Source organism: Ammodytes marinus (genome assembly GCF_949987685.1).
Source record: "Ammodytes marinus genome assembly, chromosome: 1".
Classification (NCBI taxonomy): domain Eukaryota; kingdom Metazoa; phylum Chordata; class Actinopteri; order Uranoscopiformes; family Ammodytidae; genus Ammodytes; species Ammodytes marinus.
In genome coordinates this window covers 3,337,655-3,362,651 of record NC_137230.1, presented here as the reverse complement: position 1 = coordinate 3,362,651, position 24,997 = coordinate 3,337,655, and the positions used below count along the sequence as shown (strand labels likewise).

The 24,997-nt window shown below is 45.4% G+C and overlaps 1 protein-coding gene across 1 annotated transcript in view; it reads right to left on the bottom strand.

Annotated features, from left to right (window-relative positions):
• tmc3 (transmembrane channel like 3) overlaps positions 1-24,997 on the bottom strand; it is a gene marked incomplete at both ends in the record, with an annotated part of 53,047 nt that overhangs the window by 9,517 nt on the left and 18,533 nt on the right. The window contains 7 exon segments of the mRNA XM_080033340.1: positions 5,363-5,491; positions 6,260-6,327; positions 6,934-7,062; positions 15,489-15,746; positions 19,643-19,721; positions 20,097-20,206; positions 22,331-22,478. Coding sequence (XP_079889466.1) covers positions 5,363-5,491; positions 6,260-6,327; positions 6,934-7,062; positions 15,489-15,746; positions 19,643-19,721; positions 20,097-20,206; positions 22,331-22,478 — 921 coding nt within the window.

The window sequence follows — 24,997 nt, the reverse complement described above, 5'->3', positions numbered from 1 at the left end:
CATTTGTTTACTCCCTCAACGGTTGATGGTACATTTAAGATCTGGCATAAAAAAGGCTTAAAATGCATCGGTGATTTATTTATTAATGATCTATTTGCTAGTTTTTCTCAATTGACAAAACACTTCGGTATCGAAAAGACACATTTTTTCCGATTTCTGCAAATCAGGCATTTTACGCAGAAGTTAATTCCCCAATTCCCTTATAAACCGCCAGCCAATCATGTCGATTTGTTTCTTTCTGTAAACCCCACATTAAAAGGCTCAATTTCTGTGTTTTTCAACCTTATTTCGAAGTTGCATAGCCCCTCATTAGCAGCTATAAGAACCCTGTGGGAGCAGGACCTAGGTTCTGCCTTCACAGATCACATGTGGGATTCAGTCCTGGATCGGATACACTCTACCTCCATGTGCACCCGACATGCTCTTGTGCAATTTAAAGTAGTACATCGTATCCACATATCTAAAACTAAATTAGCTCGTATGTTCCCCGATGTAGACCCGACCTGTGATAGCTGTAAGAGCGCACCGGCATCACTCTTTCACATGTACTGATTGTGTCCCACCTTGACTGAGTTCTGGACATCAGTTTTTCAAACAATTTCTGAAGTACTTCAGCATCAAATTGAGCCGAACCCTTTTACTGCAATTTTTGGCATTGCTCCAAATTCGGGCTTGCCTAAAGTGAAGCTGAAGGTACTGGCCTTTACTTCATTACTTGCTCGTAGGGTTATCTTACTCAAGTGGAAAGATCCTGCTCCTCCTTCCCACTCACATTGGATTAGAGACATTATGTCGTGCATGAATCTAGAGAAAATACGTTACACTACCCAGGGATCGGAGAATAAATTTGACAAAATATGGCGCCCCTTCTTAAACTATTTTAAGAAGCCAACTATAATAATAGAAGAATAGCTACCCCCTCCCCTCTTTTATTTAATTAAATTTTATTTCTTTATGTTTTTTGTTGATTGTTTGTTTTTGTTTCTTGAAGTGTGTGTTTCGTTTATGCTATTTTTAACATTATGTATTATTTTGTGTACTAATTTCTTAATGCAGGATTGTTTGTGATTGGGTGTGAGGGTGGGATATGGGTGGGGTATGTTCGGGGGGGAAAAAAAGGGGAAAAATGTATAATCCATTGTACTGCAGTTGCTTTGCTACCCTGTGATTTAATAAAAAAACCTTTGAAAGAAAGAAAAAATAAAGTCAGATTTTTTTTGTAATTAGCTTATGCTGTACTCTGACGTTTGGGCACACACACACACACACACACACACACACACACTTACTCACTCACTCACTCACTCACTCATTAACTGACGGCACTCGCGCACACACACACACACACACACTCATTAACTGACGGCACTCACACATGCTACTCTGGCACGGACCAGTCAGAGACCACATACCACTGGTCATTACCACTAGGGGCGCTCAAGCAGGTAGCACGGACCACTCTGCTAGTGGCACGGACCAGTCAGAGACCACATACCACTGGTCATTACCACTAGGGGCGCTCAAGCAGGTAGCACGGACCACTCTGCTAGTGGCACGGACCAGTCAGCGACCACATACAACTGGTCATGACCACTAGGGACCAGTGGTCATTGCCACTAGGGGCGCTCAAGCTACTGGCACGGACCAGACAGTGGCTGCTCACTGGTCTCACTTTCTCTTCATCTCTGTACATGGCTGTAAAAGCAATGCTTTTAAACATAGAGATCCATTGACGCTGCATTTATTTCATTATTATAGCTAAATAAAAAGTCAGATATTTATAAATAAATAAATAAAAAGTCAGATATTTTATTTATATACACCACTGTTTTTTAGTCGAGGAACACGTTGTTACACCTTTCCTGCATCAAGACCGATGTTCTTTCGGGGGTAACACCCAGTTACTTTTACCGGTAGTTGGACGGAATGATGAGCAAATTTATTCTTGAGAAGCTGGTTACTTTATTTTCGGTTATCACTCACTTTACAGTACATTAGCTTATGCTGCACCCTGTCGCTTGGGCGCACACACGCACACACACACACACACTCACGGCACTCACGCACGCTACTCTCGTATCTCGAATCTTGATCAATGTAGTATGCCTACCATGGATGACCCAATATTAATATAATTTGACATTTGATTCAGCAATAAGGGAATGCTGCTGATGTTATCCAAGTATAATCAGATTGCAGCGACTGGGGGGAGCAGTTGCTTTTGAAAATACGCTGATGTGAGAGCAAAGGATTGTGGGAGTTTTAATGTTGAAGCAGATCATTGTTAAATTGATGGCATATGCGCATGTTTAGGTTATTTGTGTTATATGGAGTATTTCCAGTGTTTGTACCGTCTGTGTGGTTAGGACAGCATAACTTCATTATGTAGCAATGTTGCCACCATGACCCAAGTTGTCCTGTCAAATAATAATGAGCAGGTAACCGCCAATTTCTGAACATAAACCAAAGGACTGTAGATGAAAAACTAGCTTGCATGGCTCAACCTGGCATATGTAACACCATTCAACAAAAAAAACATTATTAATGTGACACGTTAAAAACTGCAGTGACAATCCGCGAGTCGCGGCCGTTAATCAGTGTGCGCATAATTCAATACAATCGGTCATATAAAATAACGGTTGGCAAACTCCGTGTAGGCTATTTATTTTTTCAACCACTTTGAAAAGCTTTTTTCATCCCTCCGCAATCATTCTACTTCTATGCGCCACATACCCACTTTTTGCGCCTGTGTGTGTGTGTGTGTGTCCAAGCGACAGAGTAGCCTACCTAGGCCTACAGCATAATCTAATACAATAAAATATCTGCCTTTTTTTCTTATTTATTTAAACTTCTTCCTCAGTTATGCTATAAACAAATCAGAGAGTGCTACAATAATGAAATAAATGCAGAGGCAATAACCACTGGTCCTTAGTGGTCATGACCAGTTGTATGTGGTCGCTGACTGGTCCGTGCCACTAGCCGAGTGGTCCGTGCTACCTGCTTGAGCGCCCCTAGTAACAGTGGTATGTGGTCTCTGACTGGTCCGTTCCAGAGTAGCGTGTGTGAGTGCCGTCAGTTAATGAGTGAGTGAGTGAGTGTGTGTGTGTGTGTGTGTGTGTGTGTGTGTGCCCAAGCGTCAGAGTAGCCTACAGCAGTGGTTCTCAATTATTTTCTGTCATGCCCCCCCTAGGGGACAGAAATTTTTTCCGCCCCCCCCCCCCCCCCCCTAAATTGAAATACTATTGAGAACCTGCTAATATTTATTTATTTATCTGTACAAAACCACTGTATGAGTTTCTGGCATGAGCATTCTGCATACAATCACCTTACTATCAAATTAGATAACAAAAATTAGCTGAGATAACTTCTGCAGCAAAAAAAATCAAAGTTCAGTTTATTAGCTCAATTTGTAACATTTAAACAAGACTGCTCAGTCTGTGTGAATCAAGAGCAAATGATTCACTGAGGTTTGCATTTAATTCAAAACATTTTTAAACTGTAAACATAGTGAATGTGGTGTTTTTTTTATTATTGTAGGCCAATAGGCCTTCTGTGACGCGATAACCAATAATTCATTAATGTTATTATTAGTCTACTTGCTTGATTTCTTTTTAAATAGCCTACAGAGACACTTGGAGACACGTGGACATTTATTTACTGCAAATCGCGGCCTTTCGCGCGGATATGACCATACACAAGCACATGTCGTGCTTGCTAGCACTTTTTTTGGTCAGTTGGAAATCAAGGCAGCCCGCGCCCCCCCCCCCCCCCCCCTGACAACTCACGGCGCCCCCCCAGGGGGGCGCGCCCCACCATTTGAGAAGCACTGGGCTACAGCATAAGCTAATTGCAATAAAATATCTGACTTTTTTATTTATTAAAAAAAAAAATTAAACTTCTTCCTCAGTTATGCTATAAACAAATCAGAGAGTGCTACAATAATGAAATAAATGCAGAGTCAATGGATCTCTATGTTTAAAAGCATTGCTATTACAGTCATGTTGAAGAGAAAGTGAGACCAGTGAACAGTCACTGTCTGGTCCGTGTCACTAGCTTTAGCGCCCCTAGTGGCAATGACCACTGGTCCCTAGTGGTCATGACCAGTTGTATGTGGTCGCTGACTGGTCCGTGCCACTAGCTGACTGGTCCGTACCAGTACCTCCAGCACCCCCTGGTGGTGGCACACAGTGGTCTGTGGCAGAGACCATGGTCAGTGTACAGACCACTGAATCGGCTACAACCCCCTCTCTATTTTAAACAGCCAACGAGTGTGATCACAACATATCCTGACAGCACTGTCATGATGAGTGCTGAGTTTGAGGCCAAGACCACTAGCCTACTTCACTCATGCTTCACAAAATCCATGTTACTGTATCGCCAACAGAAAAAAACACAGTCTTACACCCATTCAAGTGTCTACCTAGGAACTCCTTATAAGACTTGAGTACAAGAAAGCCTTCTTTACTATCAGCAACATGTCGGTATCAATCTGTCTGGCCCTTTTCAGAACAACCACATTTAATGGCTCACATGAAATGTTCTGTCAGCTCTATAGGGGGTTGGCCTCTGTGTGTGCATGTGTGTGTGTGTGTGTGTGTGTGTGTGTGTGTGTGTGTGTGTGTGTGTGTGTGTGTGTGTGTGTGTGTGTGTGTGTGTGTGTGTGTGTGTGGGGGGGGGGGGGTGGCTGCTTGGCTTTTTCTACCACATCTGGGAGTAACTGATAAGGACTGAAAGAGGCAGTGACAGCCATGTTACATAAATCAGAGTGGGCGTACTTCCTTAGGCCTGTGTATATGCGTTTATGTAGATGAAGAAGTATATATTGTTTCATCTCTATGAGAGAGGATCACATGCACTCTCTGTATGTGTGACATGAGAGGAAATATTGACATTAAATCAGGTCATCTTTTGTACTGATTATACCTGATTATATACCTGACTTTGATTTTTCTTCTGAAAGCTACGGGAATTATATCACTTACTAAAGAGTATCAGAGCCACTACTTGGAAAAGAAAATATTTTGAAAATGAAGTATGAATATCGTATGTTAATTGTATCATTGTATTAATAGATGAAGGAAATGCAGAGATCTGAGAAAATAAGTTGTTTATTAGTAAAACTTATAACTTTAGGTCATTCGCTCCCTTTATTTGATACGAAAACTGACGGTCTTCTCTCTGCTGTTTACTGTAGACAGACAAATAATAAAAATAAACCCTTAATAAATAAATACTGGTCATAAATTGACAGGGAAAAAATATATTATTTCTTGATATAAATCTTTATAGATTAAATATAAACTGTGTGTGTGTGTGTGTGTGTGTGTGTGTGTGTGTGTGTGTGTGTGTGTGTGTGTCAGACCTAGAGGCCCGGAACACCTGCTGATGGGGAACATTACAGGTGAGTACGGCCCAGCTCCTCAGATACATCAGACCAATCAGCTTCAACACGTTGAAGGCAGGGAGACACGGGGAGAAGAACGCTCCCATCCTGGAGGAAAGAAAGAGAACAAAACAATCAAACACACACACACACACACACACACACACACACACACATTTGTTTGTACTGCTGTACTTGTGAGGACATTCATTGACATTATGCATAGCCCCTTACACCATAAGAACTAAATGCCTAACCCCAGTCCTTACACTAACCCTGACCTACACCTAATTCAAACCTTAACCTTGAAACCTTGTGTTAATCCTCAAACAGTCCTTTAAAGGTTCTCTCAAAAATAGTTGTACAAGTACACACACACACACACACACACACACACACACACACATACGCAGAGACAAAAACACACACGCATAGACACACACACAAACACACACACACACACAAACAAAGGCACACACGCATAGACACAAAAACACAGATACACACGCACGCATAGACACAGAACACACACACACACACACACACCAAAGCCACTGAGGTCACAGCCCATATAAAAGACATTACATCCAAAGAGCTCATGGTTTCACTTCATTATGTTCAATTGCTGCTAGGCGTGACATTTCTGAAATGAGTTGAGGCAATAGAGTCAGGCCAGCCACAGAGGTGTAATGGAGAGATAATAGAGGGGCCACAGTCCTTTAAACAGGGTCATGGTGAACTGGTCAGCACTGGCACACAGAGTTACATCTTCTATTACACACACACATAGGCCAAGGTGACACAATGGAATTAGAAAGACATCCTTAATATTTCATTTTATTCTGAATTATTAAAAGACACATTTGGGGGACTTACCAGATCATTCCTTGGTTGTAAATCAGATGCAAAACATTCTCTGCTATTTTGAATTCTCCATATTCAGGCTGAGGAAAGACATCAAATAAACACCACATTAATGCTTCATCTTAAATAGCATGTTACATGGAGGTGATTTTCGTACTCAATATTTTATTTATTGTTACTGGAATTGGATGTTTAATCTTCCCTTTGCAAAATGATATACAGTAGGTCTATGCACAGTTACATATCAAAGAGCTGTGTTCAGATTCATCTGCCCTGCACTCTCCTTTAGTCTTAGGTTAATACCCAATGTGCAACCAGGATTTAGGTTTTATGACAAAGCTTATCATGGTCGAAAATGCACCGCAAGTGTAGTATGGAAACTTGAAGCAGTTCATATACACTGAGAATACAGACAGACAGATAGCTAGATAGCTAGATAGCTAGATAGATAGATAGATAGATAGATAGATAGATAGATAGATAGATAGATAGATAGATAGATAGACAGATAGACAGATAGACAGATAGATAGATAGATAGATAGATAGATAGATAGATAGATAGATAGATAGATAGATAGACAGATAGACAGATAGACAGATAGACAGATAGATAGATAGATAGATAGATAGATATAGATATTTTTTACAATTTTTAAAGGAAAACTCGTGCTGTGTACAACTTACAAACTTGCTCTCTAGATCCCAGCAGCAGCAGTCACTGAGATAGCGCACCACCAGACCTCTGATGAAGTCAATGAGAAGGATGCTGGCCACCGTGAAGATCATGTCAATGATGGACAGCTTCAGCATCTCCTGCAGACACACACATTAACACTCAATAATGTCTCTGGCTGTGTGCTCACCACTCTGCTGCCTCTGTATCAGGGGATTGCATGGGCTCGGTGTAATGCATCGGACTGATTAAAGTGCCTACGAGGAACTTTTAAATATCTTTAAAACAGTCTAATCTTTCCTCTGATAATCATAAATTACCTTTAACAGCAAACGAGACCATCAGTGCAAAGAAAGCAGTTTTTATATAGTTTTTATTAATGCCTTTGGTCTGGTCGCACACCCAGTCCGATTTTCGGCTTGCGCAATGCAGGCTCTATGGTCACATATTCGTATTGGTCGCAGATTTCAGTGTGCATGTTAGAAAATTCTGTTGGCAATCTTTTAGTTATTGTATTAATAGAATGGTGCAGAGATGAATGCTTTAGTATGGTTTGTACATCCAACAGAAGACAGAGGACAGCCCCTTTGTCACTACTTCAACCAAAGTTTAGTTTTTCATATGTCTATTTCTTGATTCTAACCTCTCATGTCATTTCAGACCCGGCCACTCCCCCCTGCTCTGCACTACTGGTTAATTGCACTCACCTGCTCCCCATCAGCTCATCAGCCCCTCAGTATATATTCCACTCCATTTCCCTCAGTCCTCTGCCAGATCGTTTTGTGTCACATAGCTTTTCAGCGTCCGTTTACTAACCTGCTACCTGTCTGTATACCTGCCTGCCTGTTCGTGTTTTTGACCCACCCTTTGGATTCTGGATTACCCTTTTGCCTGCCCCTATTGGACTTGTTTGCTACGCTACCACCTGGTTTGACTCTTATTAAACTTTGTTGCTACACCTGAAACTGCTTGCTGTCGTGCTATTGGGTTCTTGCCTGCCATTTTTGTGTAAACCTGACAGTACGATCTGGCCAAAAGATGAACCCAGCCGACACGGAGCTAATAGAGCAAGTGGCAGCACAAGGTGCCGCTCTACACCAGCATTTGAAACAGTTCACCGCTATTGAATTGGCTCTCCAGGAAACTTCTGCACGCCACAATCGACATCTTGAGACTCTGAGCGGCCAGCTCCAGCAGCTCACGCAGGCCAGTCAGACCCCAGCGGTTCAACCACCCTTCAGCCCTCCTGTCCCTGCTGTCTCCCGTCCAGAGCCCCGCTTAAGTGCTCTAGAGTGCTTTTCTGGAGCTCCAGATACCTGCCACTCCTTTCTGACTCTGTGCTCATTGACTTTTGAACTACAGCCTCTCACATATCCCACGGAGAGGTCGAGAGTGGCTTTTATGATCACTCAGCTTACTGGGCGGGCTGGGCGGGCCCGGAACTGGGGTGCCGCCGAGTGGGAGAAGCAGTTGGCTCTCTGTTCTTCTGTGGCTGCCTTCTCTGAGGGTCTTCGGAAGGTGTTTGATCATGCTACCCCTGGTCGAGAGGCTGCTCGCGGTCTGTTTAACCTGGCTCAGGGGAGCCGGAGAGTGACTGATTATTCCATTGAGTTCCGGACTATCGCTGCAGAGAGTGACTGGAACTCTTCCTCCCTGGCTGACGCCTTTTACAACGGACTTTCTGATGCCATCAAGGACGAGCTGGTGGCCCGGGACCCTCCAAAGGATTTGGACGTTCTCATCGCCACCGCTATCCGCATCGATGGACGTATCCAGGAAAGGAGACGAGAGAGGGCACTGACCAGCACTTCCCGTGGATTTCCACGTCCTCCAGCTTCACCTTCCACTTCAACGTGTTTTCCTACCGCTGCTGCCTCTAGTGACCCAGTTGAACCCATGCAGCTGGGCAGGACCAGGCTGTCAGCTGCTGAACGACAACGGCGCCAAAGGGAGAACTGTTGCATGTACTGTGGGGAGGGAGGCCATTACGTGTCATCCTCTCCAGTAAGAGACAGGGCTCACCAGGAATCCAGAGGGCGCTGGTGAGCCGCATCAGGAACTCTGAAAGGCCCTCTCGAGCACTACTTCATGCCCAGCTCAACTGTAATGGACTATCCCATACTGTCGCTGTCCTTATTGACTCTGGAGCTGACACTAACCTTCTGGATCGGGGTCTTGCCATGCAGCTGGGTATTAACCAGGAACCATTGGCCGAGCCTATTGAGGCCACTGCTCTCGATGGGCGTCTCCTCTGCACTGTAACCCATCGCACTGCTCCTCTCCATCTGGGCATGTCAGGTAACCACACTGAATTACTAACCTTTCACCTGATAAATGCACCTCAGCAGCCAGTTATCCTGGGGTATCCTTGGTTAATTAAACATAATCCACACATTGACTGGAGGACTGGTTCTATTCTACAGTGGAGTGATCAATGCCTTGCAGTCTGTCTGAAATCTGCTTTGCTACCTGCCTGCAACACCTCTTCTTCTAATGAGTTCCCAGATCTCTCAGGTGTCCCGTCGGAGTACTACGACTTAAAGGAGGTGTTTAACAAGGTACGGGCCACCTCTCTTCCCCCACACCGCTTGTATGATTGTGCCATTGACCTCCTCCCTGGCTCATCCCCGCCCAGGGGGAGACTCTACTCTCTGTCAGTCCCTGAAACCAAGACCATGGACGAATACATAAAAAACTAACTGGCAGCAGGCCTCATCCGTCCCTCTTCATCGCCTGCTGGAGCAGGGGTTTTCTTTGTGGGTAAGAAGGACAAATCCCTCCGGCCCTGCATCGATTACCGCAGTCTGAATGATGTCACCATTAAGAACAGGTACCCCCTATCACTCATCCCTTCTTCATTTGAACTTTTGAAAGGGGCCTCTGTGTTTACCAAGCTTGATCTCAGGAATGCCTATCACCTAGTTCGCATTCGGGAGGGGGATGAGTGGAAGACGGCGTTCAATACCCCTAGGGGCCACTACGAGTACCTGGTAATGCCTTTCGGACTCACAAATGCTCCTGCAGTATTCCAAGCCTTAGTGAATGATGTGCTCTGGGATTTTCTCAATGTATTTGTATATCTTGATGACATCCTCTTCTTCTCCAAGTCTGAACAGGACCACGTGCAGCATGTCCGCAGGGTTCTCCAGAGACTCCTAGAGAACCAGCTGCTCGTGAAGGTGGAGAAGTCTGAGTTCCATGCCACTGAGGTGTCGTTCCTGGGATACATAATTTCAGTCGGAAGCATTCACATGGATCCCACCAAGGTTAAAGCGGTGGTGGATTGGCCGGTTCCCACCACTCGAAAGAAGCTTGAACAGTTCCTGGGGTTTGCCAATTTCTATCGTAGGTTTATCCGCAACTATAGTTCTGTAGCAGCTCCCCTGACAGCCCTCACCTCCCAAAAGGTAGCCTTCCAATGGTCCCCTGCTGCAGGAAGGGCGTTCAGCGAGTTAAGATCACGGTTCTCTTCTGCTCCCATCCTCATCCTACCAGATCCAGAATGCCAGTTTGTCGTAGAGGTGGATGCGTCAGACTCCGGGGTGGGGGCAGTCCTGTCTCAGCGGTCAGGTAAAGACCAAAAGTTACATCCATGTGCCTTTTTCTCCCGCAAATTGTCCCCAGCAGAAAGGAATTATGACGTTGGAAACCGGGAGCTATTGGCGGTTAAGATGGCTCTCGAGGAGTGGAGGCAGTGGTTGGAGGGGGCGAAGAATCCGTTTGTGGTGTGGACAGACCACAAAAACCTGGAGTACATCCGGTCAGCCAAACGGTTGACCTCCCGTCAGGCCAGGTGGGCGTTATTCTTTAATCGTTTTGATTTTACCCTGTCTTATTGCCCAGGTTCAAGGAACGTCAAACCAGCTCCCCTTGGCCCCTACCGTGGCGGAGGGATGCTCAAGTTCCAATCCGAACACTTTCCCACACAACCTGAGAGCATCCTCCCCACTAAGATGGTCTCAGGCCGACCACCCGGCTCCCAGTGCTTGCCCTGATAATCGTTTGTATGTGCCTGTGAATCTCAGGTCCTCCAGTGGGGACATTCTTCTCGCCTTGCCTGTCATCCAGGGGTTAGGCGCACCCTAGCTCTGCTGAAGCAACGGTTCTGGTGGGCTACCATGGAAGAGGACATCGCTGCTTGCCGTGTTTGCTCTCAGCACAAGATCGCTCGCCATGCCCCTTCCGGCCTTCTTCAGCCACTGCCTATTCCTCGTCGTCCGTGGTCCCACATCTCGATCGACTTCGTCACCGGACTGCCTCCCTCCGATGGTAACACCACTATTCTTACTATTGTGGACAGATTTTCTAAATCGGCTCAGTTTGTTCCATTGCCCAAATTACCATCTGCCAAGGAAACGGCTGAACTTATGTTGCATCATGTTTTCCGTCTGCACGGCCTTCCCTGTGACATTGTCTCCGACCGGGGGCCGCAGTTCACTTCTCGTTTCTGGACAGAGTTTTGCCAGCTGTTGGGGGCCACGGTCAGCTTATCCTCCGGTTTCCATCCTCAATCCAACGGCCAGACTGAGCGGTTGAACCAGGAGATGGAGACTGCCTTGCGCTGCATCACATCCCAGAACCCGTCCTCCTGGTCCAAGCAGCTCTTATGGGTGGAGTATGCTCACAACACACTTCCAAGCTCAGCAACAGGTCTTTCCCCCTTCCAGTGCTCTCGAGGATATCAACCTCCATTGTTCCCTGAGCAGGAGCGAGAAGCCAGTGTCCCGTCGGTCCAGGCGTTCGTCCAGCGATGTCGGCGCACCTGGTTGCGGGCCCGTGCTGCTCTCCTGCGCTCGTCCGACCGATACCAGAAATATGCCAACCGCCGTCGGATCCCTGCACCCGGTTACACTCCGGGTCAGAAGGTTTGGCTGTCTACACGGGACCTTCCACTCCGGGTGGAGTCTAGGAAGTTGGCTCATAGGTTTGTGGGTCCGTTCTCCATCAGTAAAGTCATCAACCCTGCTGCTGTCCGTCTCCGTCTTCTTCGCTCCATGAGGATCCATCCCACCTTCCATGTATCCAAGATCAAACCCGTTAAAGAGTCCCAGCTCCAGCCCTCCTCCAGTCCCCCACCGCCCCCCCAGCTCCTTGATGGAGGGCTTGCTTACTCGGTTCATCGTCTCATCAAGTCGCGACGACGGGTAAGGGGTTTCCAATACCTGGTTGATTGGGAGGGTTATGGCCCTGAGGAGCGCTCGTGGGTTCCGGCTCGCCACATCTTGGACCCCGACCTAATCGCTACATTCCATAGGGACCATCCTGACCAGCCTGGTGGGACGTCAGGAGCCGTCCCTAGAAGGGGGGGTTCTGTCACTACTTCAGCCAAAGTTTAGTTTTTCATATGTCTATTTCTTGATTCTAACCTCTCATGTCATTTCAGACCCGGCCACTCCCCCCTGCTCTGCACTACTGGTTAATTGCACTCACCTGCTCCCCATCAGCTCATCAGCCCCTCAGTATATATTCCACTCCATTTCCCTCAGTCCTCTGCCAGATCGTTTTGTGTCACATAGCTCTCCAGCGTCCGTTTACTTACCTGCTACCTGTCTGTATACCTGCCTGCCTGTTCGTGTTTTTGACCCACCCTTTGGATTCTGGATTACCCTTTTGCCTGCCCCTATTGGACTTGTTTGCTACGCTACCACCTGGTTTGACTCTTATTAAACTTTGTTGCTACACCTGAAACTGCTTGCTGTCGTGCTATTGGGTTCTTGCCTGCCATTTTTGTGTAAACCTGACACCCTTATATATATTTGAACCTGGTTAGTCGGTTGGTCAATCAGTCAATTTGGTCCGGACTTAATTCTCTCAATAACTATCGGATGGATTGCCATGGAAGACATTAATGTCCCCGTCTAAATGAATTGTATTAAGGCTAAGTGAAAGGCTATCATACATTGACCATTGATGCATTCTCACTCTTTATGGCCAACTTTCGTTTGGAGCCTGGATCTCCATCACGCCCATATAAATTATTTGGAGCTACTAGCAGTGTTTCTAACACTGAGACATTTTCTCCCGTTACTCCAAGGGCATCATGTGCTAGCGAGGACAGAGACAATACGTCCACTGTAGCCCATATCAACCGTCAGGGAGGTTTGCGCTCTCTGCAGTTGCACACTCTGGCACGCAAACTGATACTGTGGAGCGATGCTCATCTTCTCTCTTTGAGAGCGACACACGTCCCCGGGATTCAGAATTTCGGTGCCGACCTCCTGTCACGGGGCAACCCTCTTTACGCGGACTGGAAGCTCCATTCAGTTGTAGTCGATCAAATTTGGACACGGTTCGGCCGCGCATCAGTGGACCTGTTTGCGTCAGGCGAGAACTCACAGTCCCCCGCTGGCTCTGATGCCCCCGACGTTGTGTCGGGTGTGGGAGAATCGGCTGTCTCTGATATTGATCGCTCCTTATTGGCCGTCGATGTCTTGGCTGGCGGAGGTGAAACAACTCCTCCGCGGCTCCCCTTGGCCCCTACCGTGGCGGAGGGATCTCTTATCTCAGGCCCGCGGCCAGATATTTCACCCACACCCGGAGCGGCTCGTCCTTTGGGCTTGACCCGTGAGTGGTTTAACTTGAGACATACGGGGCTGTCTCAGAGTGTCATTGATACTATTCAGAGTGCTAGAGCATCGTCCACTAGATCGCTGTATGATGCTAAGTGGAAGGTGTTTGAGGAATGGTGTGTTAGGGCACATGAAATTCCCTTTCAGTGCTCAATTGGTGCAATTATGTCCTTCTTACAGGACTTAATTGACAAAAAGAAGGCATTTTCCACAGTCGAGGTTTATTTGGCTGCTATTTCTGCCTGCCATGTTGGTTTTGAGGGTAAGACGGCAGGTCAACACCCTTTTTATGAAAGGTGCCCGGAGACTGTTACCCAGCTCCAGACCTATCACACCCTCTTGGGACCTGGCTGTGGTCCTGGAGGCCCTTACCAGGCACCCTTTTGAGCCTATAGAACACATAGACATGAAGGTCTTGTCTTTTAAGGTGGCTCTGTTGTTGGCTTTAGCCACAGCTAAGCGGGTGAGTGATATGCATGCTCTGTCTGTACACCCTGCATGCATGCGGTTCACTCCTGGTAACCATGGGGTGACCTTGTTGCCTAACCCGGCCTTCGTCCCGAAGGTGATCAATACATGTTCACCGGTGGACTTAACAGCATTCCAGCCACCGCCTCATGGCTCAGAGGAGCTGGAACGGCTACATGCACTCTGCCCGGTTCATGCTCTGCATGTTTATGTGGAGAGAACTAGGGCTTTTAGGAAAGCAGATCAGTTATTTGTGTCTTGGGCTAAACCTCACTTGGGTAAACCCATCACAAAACAGAGACTTTCTCATTGGATAGTGGATGCTATTTCACTGGCATACTCTAGTGCTGGCCTTCAGGTCCCGGCTGGGCTGCGGGCACATTCTACCACGAGTCTAGCGACCTCTTGGGCTCTGTTTAGGGGGGTCTTTATCCAGGAGTTCTGCAGCTAGCTGGTCATCGCCCCTCACTTTTGCAAGGTTTTATAAGTTGGATGTGACGTCTCCGAGCCTGGCCCATGCTGTCTTGAGCGTGGCCACCTCGGGGGACTTGCCTGGTCCACAAACCTCTGGGTGAGGGGGGTTGGTAGTCAGTCGTCGAGATAAGCTTGTCTGGCAATACGGTCTCCATATCCCATAGTGAGACATCGAAACGAATGTTAAGAAAGAGAACTATAGGTTACTTTCGTAACCCCTGTTCTCTGAGTAACATGAGTGAGATGTCTCACCGGACCGCCCTTCTTGCTATTTGGGGGAAGCGAGAAGAGGTGTGCTTGTTTTTTGAATGACGAGTGACGCTGCGTCAGGAGTTTATAAGGCGTGAGGTCCTGACTCAGAAGTCATGACTGCCAGCCAATTAGGGCTGGCGTAATGTTATTGGTGCTTCTACGAATACGCGAGGGGGCGCGTATCCCATAGTGAGACATCTCACTCATGTTACTCAGAGAACAGGGGTTACGAAAGCAACCCATAGTTCATTTGGGTTGGTTTGAACACAGTCCCAGACTGGTACTAAACAACCGGACTCTGCTCTGCTTGAAGAGGTGGTCTGGGTCCGCTTGGGAGTGAACTCTGGAGCGGATCATCTCTGGTGTGAACACCATCCACACTAATCACAGGAAGCGTATAGCGTACATCATTTCGCCATCTCTTGATTAATGTTTCATTCTAATCTGTCATTAAATGTGTTATTAAGTTATTTAGCCACATGCTCCGCCCGCTACAGTCTGCTGCTTTTGTAACGTGGGCTGACATTCAATAGATTCTGGCTGTTACAATATGCGCTCCACATTAAGCATGAAAATGACCAGCCGATGCCCTGTGATGTAGACGATGGTAGAAATTGCCATTTGCATTTTTACGCGCCAAACTGTCTTGACAGCATTTCCGTGCAAGTGACTTTTGCTTACAATACAGTCCGTTTTAATTTTGCCCCCTTGAACGCAAACCAAAACATCTAAAAATCAAAACAATGTATCTCAACTGGTGCACATCTCAACTGGTGTGCATCAGAGAAGTGGACTATTGGTACCTGTCCAACATAAGTCTCCCAGCATGGGTCCTGTTGAGAGCGGGTGTTCTTTTCAAACAGGGCTGTTTGGTTGGAGAACGAGCTGCTCCGCCCGCTGTTGGTGACGTCTATCACCATGGCGATGGTGGCTATGGTGCTGTTGCGATGCTCAGAGACAGAGAGCTCTGCCACCAAGGTGGACAGGCTCTCTACTTCAGGCTGAGAGATGGTGGCCAGGAAAGAGCTGGAGTCAGACCAGTTAGCTGGAATCACTTGGACCTACAACACAAACACAGTATGGGCTACCACCAGACACGTGATATGTTACTATTATATGGGGAACTTATTATGTATTAGCCTATCTGCTTTGTCATGTGAAGGGATGGGTTAAACATGGGCTCGGATAGCCTAGCTTAGTATAAAGACTGGAAGCAGGGAGAAACAGCGAGCCTGTCTCACCCCAATCTAGTTTGCTTAAACCATGGGTTTTATCTATTAGGAAACAACCTCTTGCCACATACACTGCACAAAGTACTGGCAAGATGGATACACTGCTACTTGAAGTTCACTATGGACTGTCTAATTAAGACATTGGAGTCCTGTTTCTAATCACCACCAACACTGTAAAGTGTCAGTTTATTATTATTTTTATTATTATTATTTGTTATTCTTTCGGACAATTCCACCAATACACAATTTTTTCTTTCATATCTTCATACATCTTACTTTGTGTTGTCTGAAGGGTGACGGAAGAAGCCAAAGGCTTATCAGGTCCCGCCCCCATTTTCATCAGATTCGGATTTAGATACACAGATACACAGTTATTGTTTCAGAAAATTATAAAAAAAAAAAAAAAAAAAAAAAAAAACAATAAAAAAAATAAGAAAAACAAAAAACAAACAGACGCGTGTTGAAAACACGCGGTCAATGGCATTTAGAGACCAACTTAGCAGTTCTCAGCTCAGTTCAGTTTGTCTGTCAATGCAGTGTTTACAGTTTCTTTCGATTGCTAAACCACAGTGGGCACAACTGGAGCGACATGTGCAAAACTCTAACAACAGTATGCACAGCAGCGGTTCATTCAGATCAAACTGTAGCTCGTTTTCATTGCTTAAACACAAATTTCAAAACTCTACACACCTATCTCATGGCTTAACCACGGCCTGCACAACACTGTGGATTTCCAGCACTTTTTTCAAATACTAACACACTGCTGCCACAACTGTAAACCACACATTCAAAACAGAATTAATGCCTAGTGCATTTCAAACACCGCGGATTGCAATTTCAACTGAAACACTAAGATGTCTTGTTTTAGACTTGTTAGTGAACATATATACAGTATAAAGGTTGTTGGAGGGAGAAGAGTGGCAGTGAGAGTGTGGATGTGGAGGAAGACATAGAGCTGTAATGTCTGATGAAATACAGTAAGGGCTACACTGATGGACCCTGTTGTGAATCATGGTCTCTCATTGAGAGAGGCAGGGTTGAGAGTTCAACCCAATCTGCAAAAATCTAAAATTGCATCTGTAATACGAATTTTCCAGCAAACAAACAGCTTAGAGTTTCAAAATATATATTGAAAAAATTTAGTTTTTTGAACCCTTAAATATATATAAATACTTGTTACTGTCGATAGTTGTACAGGAACTTTTTATTTATTGAAATATGCATTATCTAAAAAAAATAAAGTGTTACAAATATGTCTAAAGTGACATGATGCATTTTTAAACTCAGACATTATTAAGCATTTTATGTAACTGCACCCAACCCTCAGGAACTCCCTCCCTCCAAACATCAGCATCTTAGACTAAATAAACTCATTCAAAAGTCAACTCAACTCACCTCTTTAAGAAAGCATAATTACACCAGACTCCACTCCAAACCTTATCTTTAATTTGTCTGTATTTTGTTTTCTTTTTCTATAAGTATGATTTTCTATATGTATGATGCAAAGTGTCTTTGAATGACCTCCAATAAAGCACTATATAAATTCTATCAAATACTATTAACAGTCAAAAGATGACCAATGACTCTGCTATTGGTGTCAGGGGGAACTGTCAAGTGTGAATTAATCCAGGTTACATTACTGTCTCAAGACATCGAGGACAGCTTCCAGGAGAATGAGAAAGCTGGGGTAGTGTACCTGGACTTGACCGCCGCGTACGATACCGTCTGGCACCGCGGACTCCACCTTAAGCTGCTGAGGACAATACCTGATCAACATATGGTAAAGTTCATTATGGAGACGCTGTCTAACCACAGTTTTGTCATACAGACCAGCGATGGCCAGCGCAGCAGACTAAGAAGACTTAGGAACGGTGTCCCACAGGGGTCGGTCCTTTCTCCGATGCTGTTTAATATTTACATCTACGATCTACCAGACACAGCATCCAGAAAGTACGGCTACGCGGACGATCTTGCCATCATGCTGAGAAGACCCACATGGAAGGCACTGGAAGACGGTCTCAACCAAGACATGGACGTCCTAGTAGCCTACCTACGAAAGGGGCGCCTACAGCTCAGCACCGGCAAGACCGTTACAGCAGCATACCATCTCTGCAACAGAGACACCAAGAGGGAACTGGAGGTATACGCCGACCACAAGCGTCTGGAGTCCCAGCAAGCCCCTAAGTACCTTGGTGTGCGTCTGGATCGGACACTGTCCTTCAAACAACACCTCGAAGACGTCCAGGCAAAGACAACATCAAGGGTTGCGCTGATCCGTTGCCTTGCTGGCACAACCTGGGGAGCCACTGCTAAGACACTACGGGTATCAACCCAAGCCCTGGTCTTCTCAGCAGCAGAGTACTGTGCCCCAGTCTGGAGCAGAAGTACACAAGTTAAAAAGGTGGATGTGGCTATCAACAACGCCCTCCGGATCATCACTGGGTGCCTGAAGCCTACCCCTGTCGTCCTGCTGCCAGTCTTTGCAGGAATCGCACCGGCTGGCCTACGACGAGAGTCTGCCACTCTCGCCCTGGCAAGGAAAGCACAGAAGCACGATTGGCACATCCTCCATAACACCACAAAGACAGCAGCTCCTCCGAACAGACTCAAGTCCCGCCAGCCCTACAACAAGGCGGCACAAGAGATGCTTCGTGCTACCACTGAGGACCTGTCCAAAGATGGATGGCTGGCGTCAGCTTGGAAGCAGGAGGGGAGAGGGCTGGGCCAACCAACATCCACCACTACATCCAGGATCCAGGAGATGGCGCCACAGGAGACAATCTCCCACGCCGGCAATGGACTCTTCTCAACCGGCTACGAACTGGGGTCGGCCGGTTCAAATCCTCAATGAAGCAGTGGGGCCTGGCAGACAGCGCTGCATGCGAGTGTGGTGCCCCTGATCAAACAGTTGAGCATATCACAACCACCTGCCCCCTGTACAGACCACCCTCGGAAGCCAGCCTGTTTGACGTGGGACCAGAGACAAGGGCATGGCTACAAATCACTGAGTTGGACCTCTGATGTTACACGAAAGAAGAAGAACAACACACCTGCTGCTGCTGTTAATATGCTATAACTATCTCACTCAACATGATTGCTTGAATAATAAAAAAAAAAAAAATCTGCCATTTTGCAGATTGCTGATTTTTAGGAGATGTGCTATAATCGGCAGATTAAATCGGCTGGCCGATATATCGGTCGGGCCCTAGTTTTCAGTGATAGCCATTGCACACTCGTCAAATCAAATTATTGTGTTAGTCCGACTGAAACCGGACAAAACGTGCTAAACATTAGCCGCCTGCTAGCAAGTTGGGTCAACCGGTAAAGGGTCCAATACAAACAATCTGAAAGCTGCTGAAAGGGGGGACAGTTAGTCCAACCGAATAACCGTAGCTTGACTAAACTGTGCATGTTAACGTACGGACTGAGGGAGGGCATCTGGCCTGAAATATCTGTGTGGCAACTAGATAAAGTAGAAAACTTGGAGTTATGTCCTCATCTTTAATTCTTTATTTCATTGGCCAAACACCAAGGTAAGAGAAACATCTGGGTTTTGTGTTTGTAATTTGGAAGAAGTAACTTTTTAATCTGGGAATTGAAGAACCCGTGATAGCTCATGTAGTTGCCCTCTATCTTATGATGCATAATTGAATGATGGCTAGAACTATGAAAATAAAACCTAGAAAAAAAGGAGCCTTTTATTTTCCTATCGTTTTAACACTCACAGCAGAGCTCATACTGTTGACCTTATCCAGAAGGGCAATGATCAGGCTGTAGAGATTCCCCAGGTATAAAACAAGCACTCTGTAAAAACAAAACATAGGACAAATGTTAGTTTGCAGTAAACCTATTCATACTAGCCTCTATAGTGTGTTATTAGTGTGGCTTTTCGTTAGCCTAATAGCATAATTGCCTAAATCATATTTACTCTACTCTACTTTTACTCTATTCTATTCTATTCTACATCTACTCTACTCTACATCTACTTTTCGTTAGCCTAATCGCATAATTGCCTAAGTCATATTTTAAGGGTTATAGAGTAGGGTAAAGTAGATGTAGAGTAGAGTTGATGTAGAATAGAGTAGATGTAGAGTAAAAGTAGAGTAGAGTATATATGATTTAGGCAATTATGCTATGAGGCTAACGATTTGGCAGCAGTTGTTGCAGTGATGGAAGTACCTAGCCAGCTGGAATCGCAGTGAGGTTCGCGGGTGGTACATTTCCAGTTGAGCCACCAGTTCAAAGGCAGACGGGGCAATCATGGTGATGAGAGAAACCACCACACTTACCTGGAGAGAGGAAGAACAGAAAAGTCACTGACCAATTCTGATTGGTTTAGGTGTTTTAAATTCAGTGGATAAAGCAACAATTATTTTGGTAACAAAAATGTCAGGATGATTTTAAATAATCTTAATAAAACAAAAATAATAAATAGAATATTAGGATTTTGGGGGCGCTCGTAGTGTAGAGGTAAGACATAAGAATTGTATTTAAACAGCATCCAGCTGATCCACCCTGATTACTTTTCCTATTCCAGTTTGTACAACTTTTGTGATTTATTAAATCGATTACTTCTAATAAAACCATGTGGTTTCATGTTGCCTTCCTTAACCACAGCAGGCTGGGTCGTAACACACACACAAAAACATGGCGTTATCAGTTTGATCATTCCACTTTGGTTGGATATCAGATATCAGACTTCCTCTTCGTCTTTATTTCGAACAAAAAATTAAATAAAAAATAACAAAGCAAGTCTGACATATCATACAAATGCATATAACACAAAAAACAATAATTATAAAGTGTCATAAACAATATTTATAAAATAAACGTGGTGTCTTTGTTCGAAAAGGAGTGAGAGGAAGCCAAAGCTTATGTATTCCCACCCCTTATTCAACTGCTCTTAATTATCATAATGTACTTAATTTGATTAAATTGAATCGAGCACAGACAAAAGGTAAGATACCTTGATCAAATGCTAAAAAAAAAGAAAATCTTACTGTATCAAAAGCTCATGTCAAAATCAAGTTTTTGGGAGGACACTGATATGCCACAGTAATTTTTGTCCAAATGAGAGTTGATTGTTAAATGCATGTCAAGAAATGATGTTTACATTGGGAGCTGCATTTTAAAAAGAGGGAACAAAGAGCTCCACGTGCACTGTGCAGACAGGATTTTAATGTAAGTCAACACCGTCAGACATTTCATTATGTAAAATGTAATAAAATCAGGCGAAATAAGGGGCAGCTGTCACTTTGAAGGACCTCTTCAAATTCTACCTCTGCAAAGTACATTAGAGTCAGGCTCTGATAAGTGTTGTAGTTTTAAAATATTTTACATTCCGAATCTTGAAAGTCCTGTGTCACAACCATGATATGTCAACACTGACTTACAATTTCTGAAGAAGTTATTTGAAATTTTTTGATAAGTTTATTTTCCTGAAGTAGTTCATACTAGCACCTAACATCAACAGAAAAACCAAATGGCTACTAGATAAATTCCATTTGTTATGTTTAAGAAACGTTAAATATGTCAACATCGTCAGACAGGAAATCTGACGGAGTTGACATCTGATGGTGGTGATAGGCCAATGAGGGTAAAAAAAACTAAAGCTGGGAGGTTGTGTCAAAGCTTAGCTCAGTAGCTTAGCATATGTTGGATACATACATGTAACTTAATTTGTCAAAAAATAGGGTTTGTATTTTTTCAACATTGCACCCTGTTTTGTCCCACTTCTCAAGAATCACTGATATTTGGTTTTGTAAAGTTTGTTCATTGTTGCGCATTTCAAATACCACTGCATGCAATTGGATAGTATTACGACCAATCAGAGCAATGAACAAGGTGATGTATTAAGCCCCGTTCGCTAAGTGAAAAGTGGGGTTAACTGGTAAATTAAACTTTTGCCGTGGTCGGTCGGCAACACAGAAAATTCCTCTTTCTTGCTAATGAAAGATTTGACTGCCGTCTTCCAAATCGTAAAGTGTCAAAGCGAAAGCGGTCTCAAACTCAAAGAACGTATCCGCATCCATATTTGTTGTTTACTAGCACGGCTTCGAAAGCGCATGCCCAGTACTGTCTTCATCCGGTAACGTCCGCCCCAGAGCCCCATACATAGGGCTCTGGCCCGCCCATATCAGATAGAACGATTTGTTTGGCATCCCCCAATAATCAGACATAGTTAATGAGCTCCAATGGATCGTGTCCAGACCAACAGGCTGAGACAGCAGCATGTCTGGATTTCCATGCTAACTCCTAGTTTGAAAACTGATAGAACAGAAGCCCCATTGAATTGAAATTGAATGGAAGGATCATCTTGGACTGGATCAGTTTCTGCTCTGCACTCTCATTGATTCCTTGGAAGTGTATCATATGTTGGCTAATCTAATCAGAGTGGTGATTGGCTGTGCTACCTCATTCTTCTCCCACAGTGTCAGCTCGGGCTTCTCCTGCTCTAGCTTCTGAGATCGGTCCACCACAAAGTAGATGATGTAGATGCTTCCGGCCAGAGACAGCAGCACCAGGATGTTGGCCAAGATCCGCAGACTGATCAGAACTGCCCTTAAGAAAGACACAGATATACACAGGTAGACTGAGCAGTTAGAGGAAAACAAAACATCTCTTTCAACTGGCATACTGGCTATGTGTTGCTTATCACCCAATTCATCCCACTAATTCCTCTTTTCTTAAGGATTTCAGACACTGTAAATTTGTCTTGTTAATCGTGTTATTGTTGTTGTTGTTCTATTCTTTTTCAACTCTGCCCTGTACGGTGACCTTGGGTGCTTTGAAAGGCGCCTATGAATAACAATGTATTATTATTATTTCATCTTCAAAAAATCTGGATGTGGGGCACCCGTAGCTCAGTGGGAAGGGCGCCCCACCTACCCCCCCAGGCCAAGGCCTCGCAGCAGACCCGGGTTCAAATCCCCCCGGGACAGTTCTCTGCATGTCCTCGCATCTTTGTCTCCATTTCAACTCTGTCTCTCAAATATGTCTAATAAAAAGCAAAAAAAAATGCCCAGAAAATCTGGACGGTTGTGGTTATATCGCAATATGTTTTTACATACTTGTTAGGAGTTAAAAAAAAATACACAAGGGAGTGGACTGGAGTGTGAAGCTCACATGGCAGGATGAGTGTGCATCAAGAGTGTCACAACTTCAGCCAAGATTTAGTTTTTTCATATGTCTGGTTCTAACACGAAAGCAGTGGTGAAGAAGGCCCAACAATGACTCCACTTTCTGAGGGTACTCAAGAGGAACAGACTGGAGGAGAAGCTGCTGATGACTTTCTACCGCTCAACCATTGAGAGTGTGCTGGCCTTCTCCATCACTGTGTGGTATGCTGGCTGCACAGTGGCTGACAGAAAAAGGCTGCAGAGGGTGATAAGGTCAGCTGAAAAGACTATTGGCTCTCCTCTCCTTAGATAACATCGCCTGAAGAGCAGAACCAACAGACTGGCTAACAGCTTCTTTCCTTGGGCAATCAGGACCCTTAACTCTCATAAAACATTAAACAGACATACACATAGGCTACCTCACTTTCCACAAGTGCAATATGCTTTCTGCCTTTTAGATTTATTTATTATGACATTGCCTGTCCTTGTCTTGTCTCTTTTGTTGTGTCTGTGTCTTGTTTTTATACTGTTTTTAACTTAAATTGCTTGTCTGTTTTTTCTGTGTGTAATGCACTTTCAGTTGGCAATCCCAATTTCGTTGTATAGGTGACTGTACAATGACAATAAAGACTATCTTATCTTATCTTATCTTATCTTATCTTAAAACTCATGTCATTCCAGACACTGCCACTCCCTCCTGCTCTGCTCTAGCTGTTAATTACATTCACCTGGCATGCCCCACACTCACCTGCTCCTCATCAGTTAATCAGCCCCAGTATATATCTCAGTTCTGTTCAGATTGTTTTAGTGTCTTCCCTCAGCTTTCTGTATTTTTTCCTGCAGCCTGATCAAGCCAGCCTGTTAGTGTGTTGACCCACCTTTTGGATTTTGGACTTTCCCTTGCTTACTCCCACTGGTATTGTTAGCTACACCATTCATTTGGCTACCTGGTTCTACATCCACTTCATTAAATCTGTTTTTGAATCTGAACTGTCTCCTGTGTCTTGCAATTGGGTTCTTGTCTGTCATTATCCTGAAACCTGACAGTACAATCTGGCCAGAAATGAACCCAGCAGACACACATTTTGCACTGGAGTTGAGGGAGGTGAGGTATATTCTCACCTGCCTGAAAAATGACTTTAAGTATGCGGTGAACTGTGTGGAGAGAGCGGAGGTCCTTTCGTCAGCCCGCAAGGAGGTTGGGTCTAGACCTTGGCTGCGTAAATTGCTGCCTGCCTGGGCAGAGGAATTTATTAGCACACCGCCCCCAGCTTCCAGCAACAAGCTCCAGCTCCAGGCTTCCGGCAACAAGCTCCAGCCCCAGGCTTCCGGCAACAAGCTCCAGCCCCAGGCTTCCAGCAACAAGCTCCAGCCCCAGGCTTCCAGCAACAAGCCCCAGTTCCAGCCCCCGGCTTCCAGTAACAAGCTGCAGGCCCTGGCTTCCAGCATCAAGCTTCAGGCCCCGGCTTCCAGCAACAAGCTTCAGGCCCCAGCAACCAGCCGCAGCTCCCGGTCTCCTGCACGCTAGCAACCAGCCCAAGCACGCTAGCTACTTGCCCCAGCAGGCGCCCAAGCAGTCGCAAGAGCCCCAGCATGCTAGCTACCTGCCCCAGAAGGTGCCCCAGCAACCTCAAGCACCTCAGCATGCTAGCGACCAGTCCCAGCATGTTAGCGACCAGCCCCAGTATGCTAGCTACCAGCCCCAGCACGCTAGCTACCAGCTCCAGAAGGCGCCCAACCAACCACAAGAGCCCCAGCATTCCAGCTACCAGCCGCCTCCTGCCTCGCGGACTATTAGAGTGGGGGTGTGGAATTTGGAGTGCCATCCTTCTCCTCAGAACTCTCCAGCTTCTGAGCTGACTCCGGTCCCCGAACCTGTTACAGTGACAGAGAAAGAACCAGAACCAACTCCAGAACCCGAGGTCCTTCCTGAACCTGAGCCGGTACCTGAAGTCCATGAGA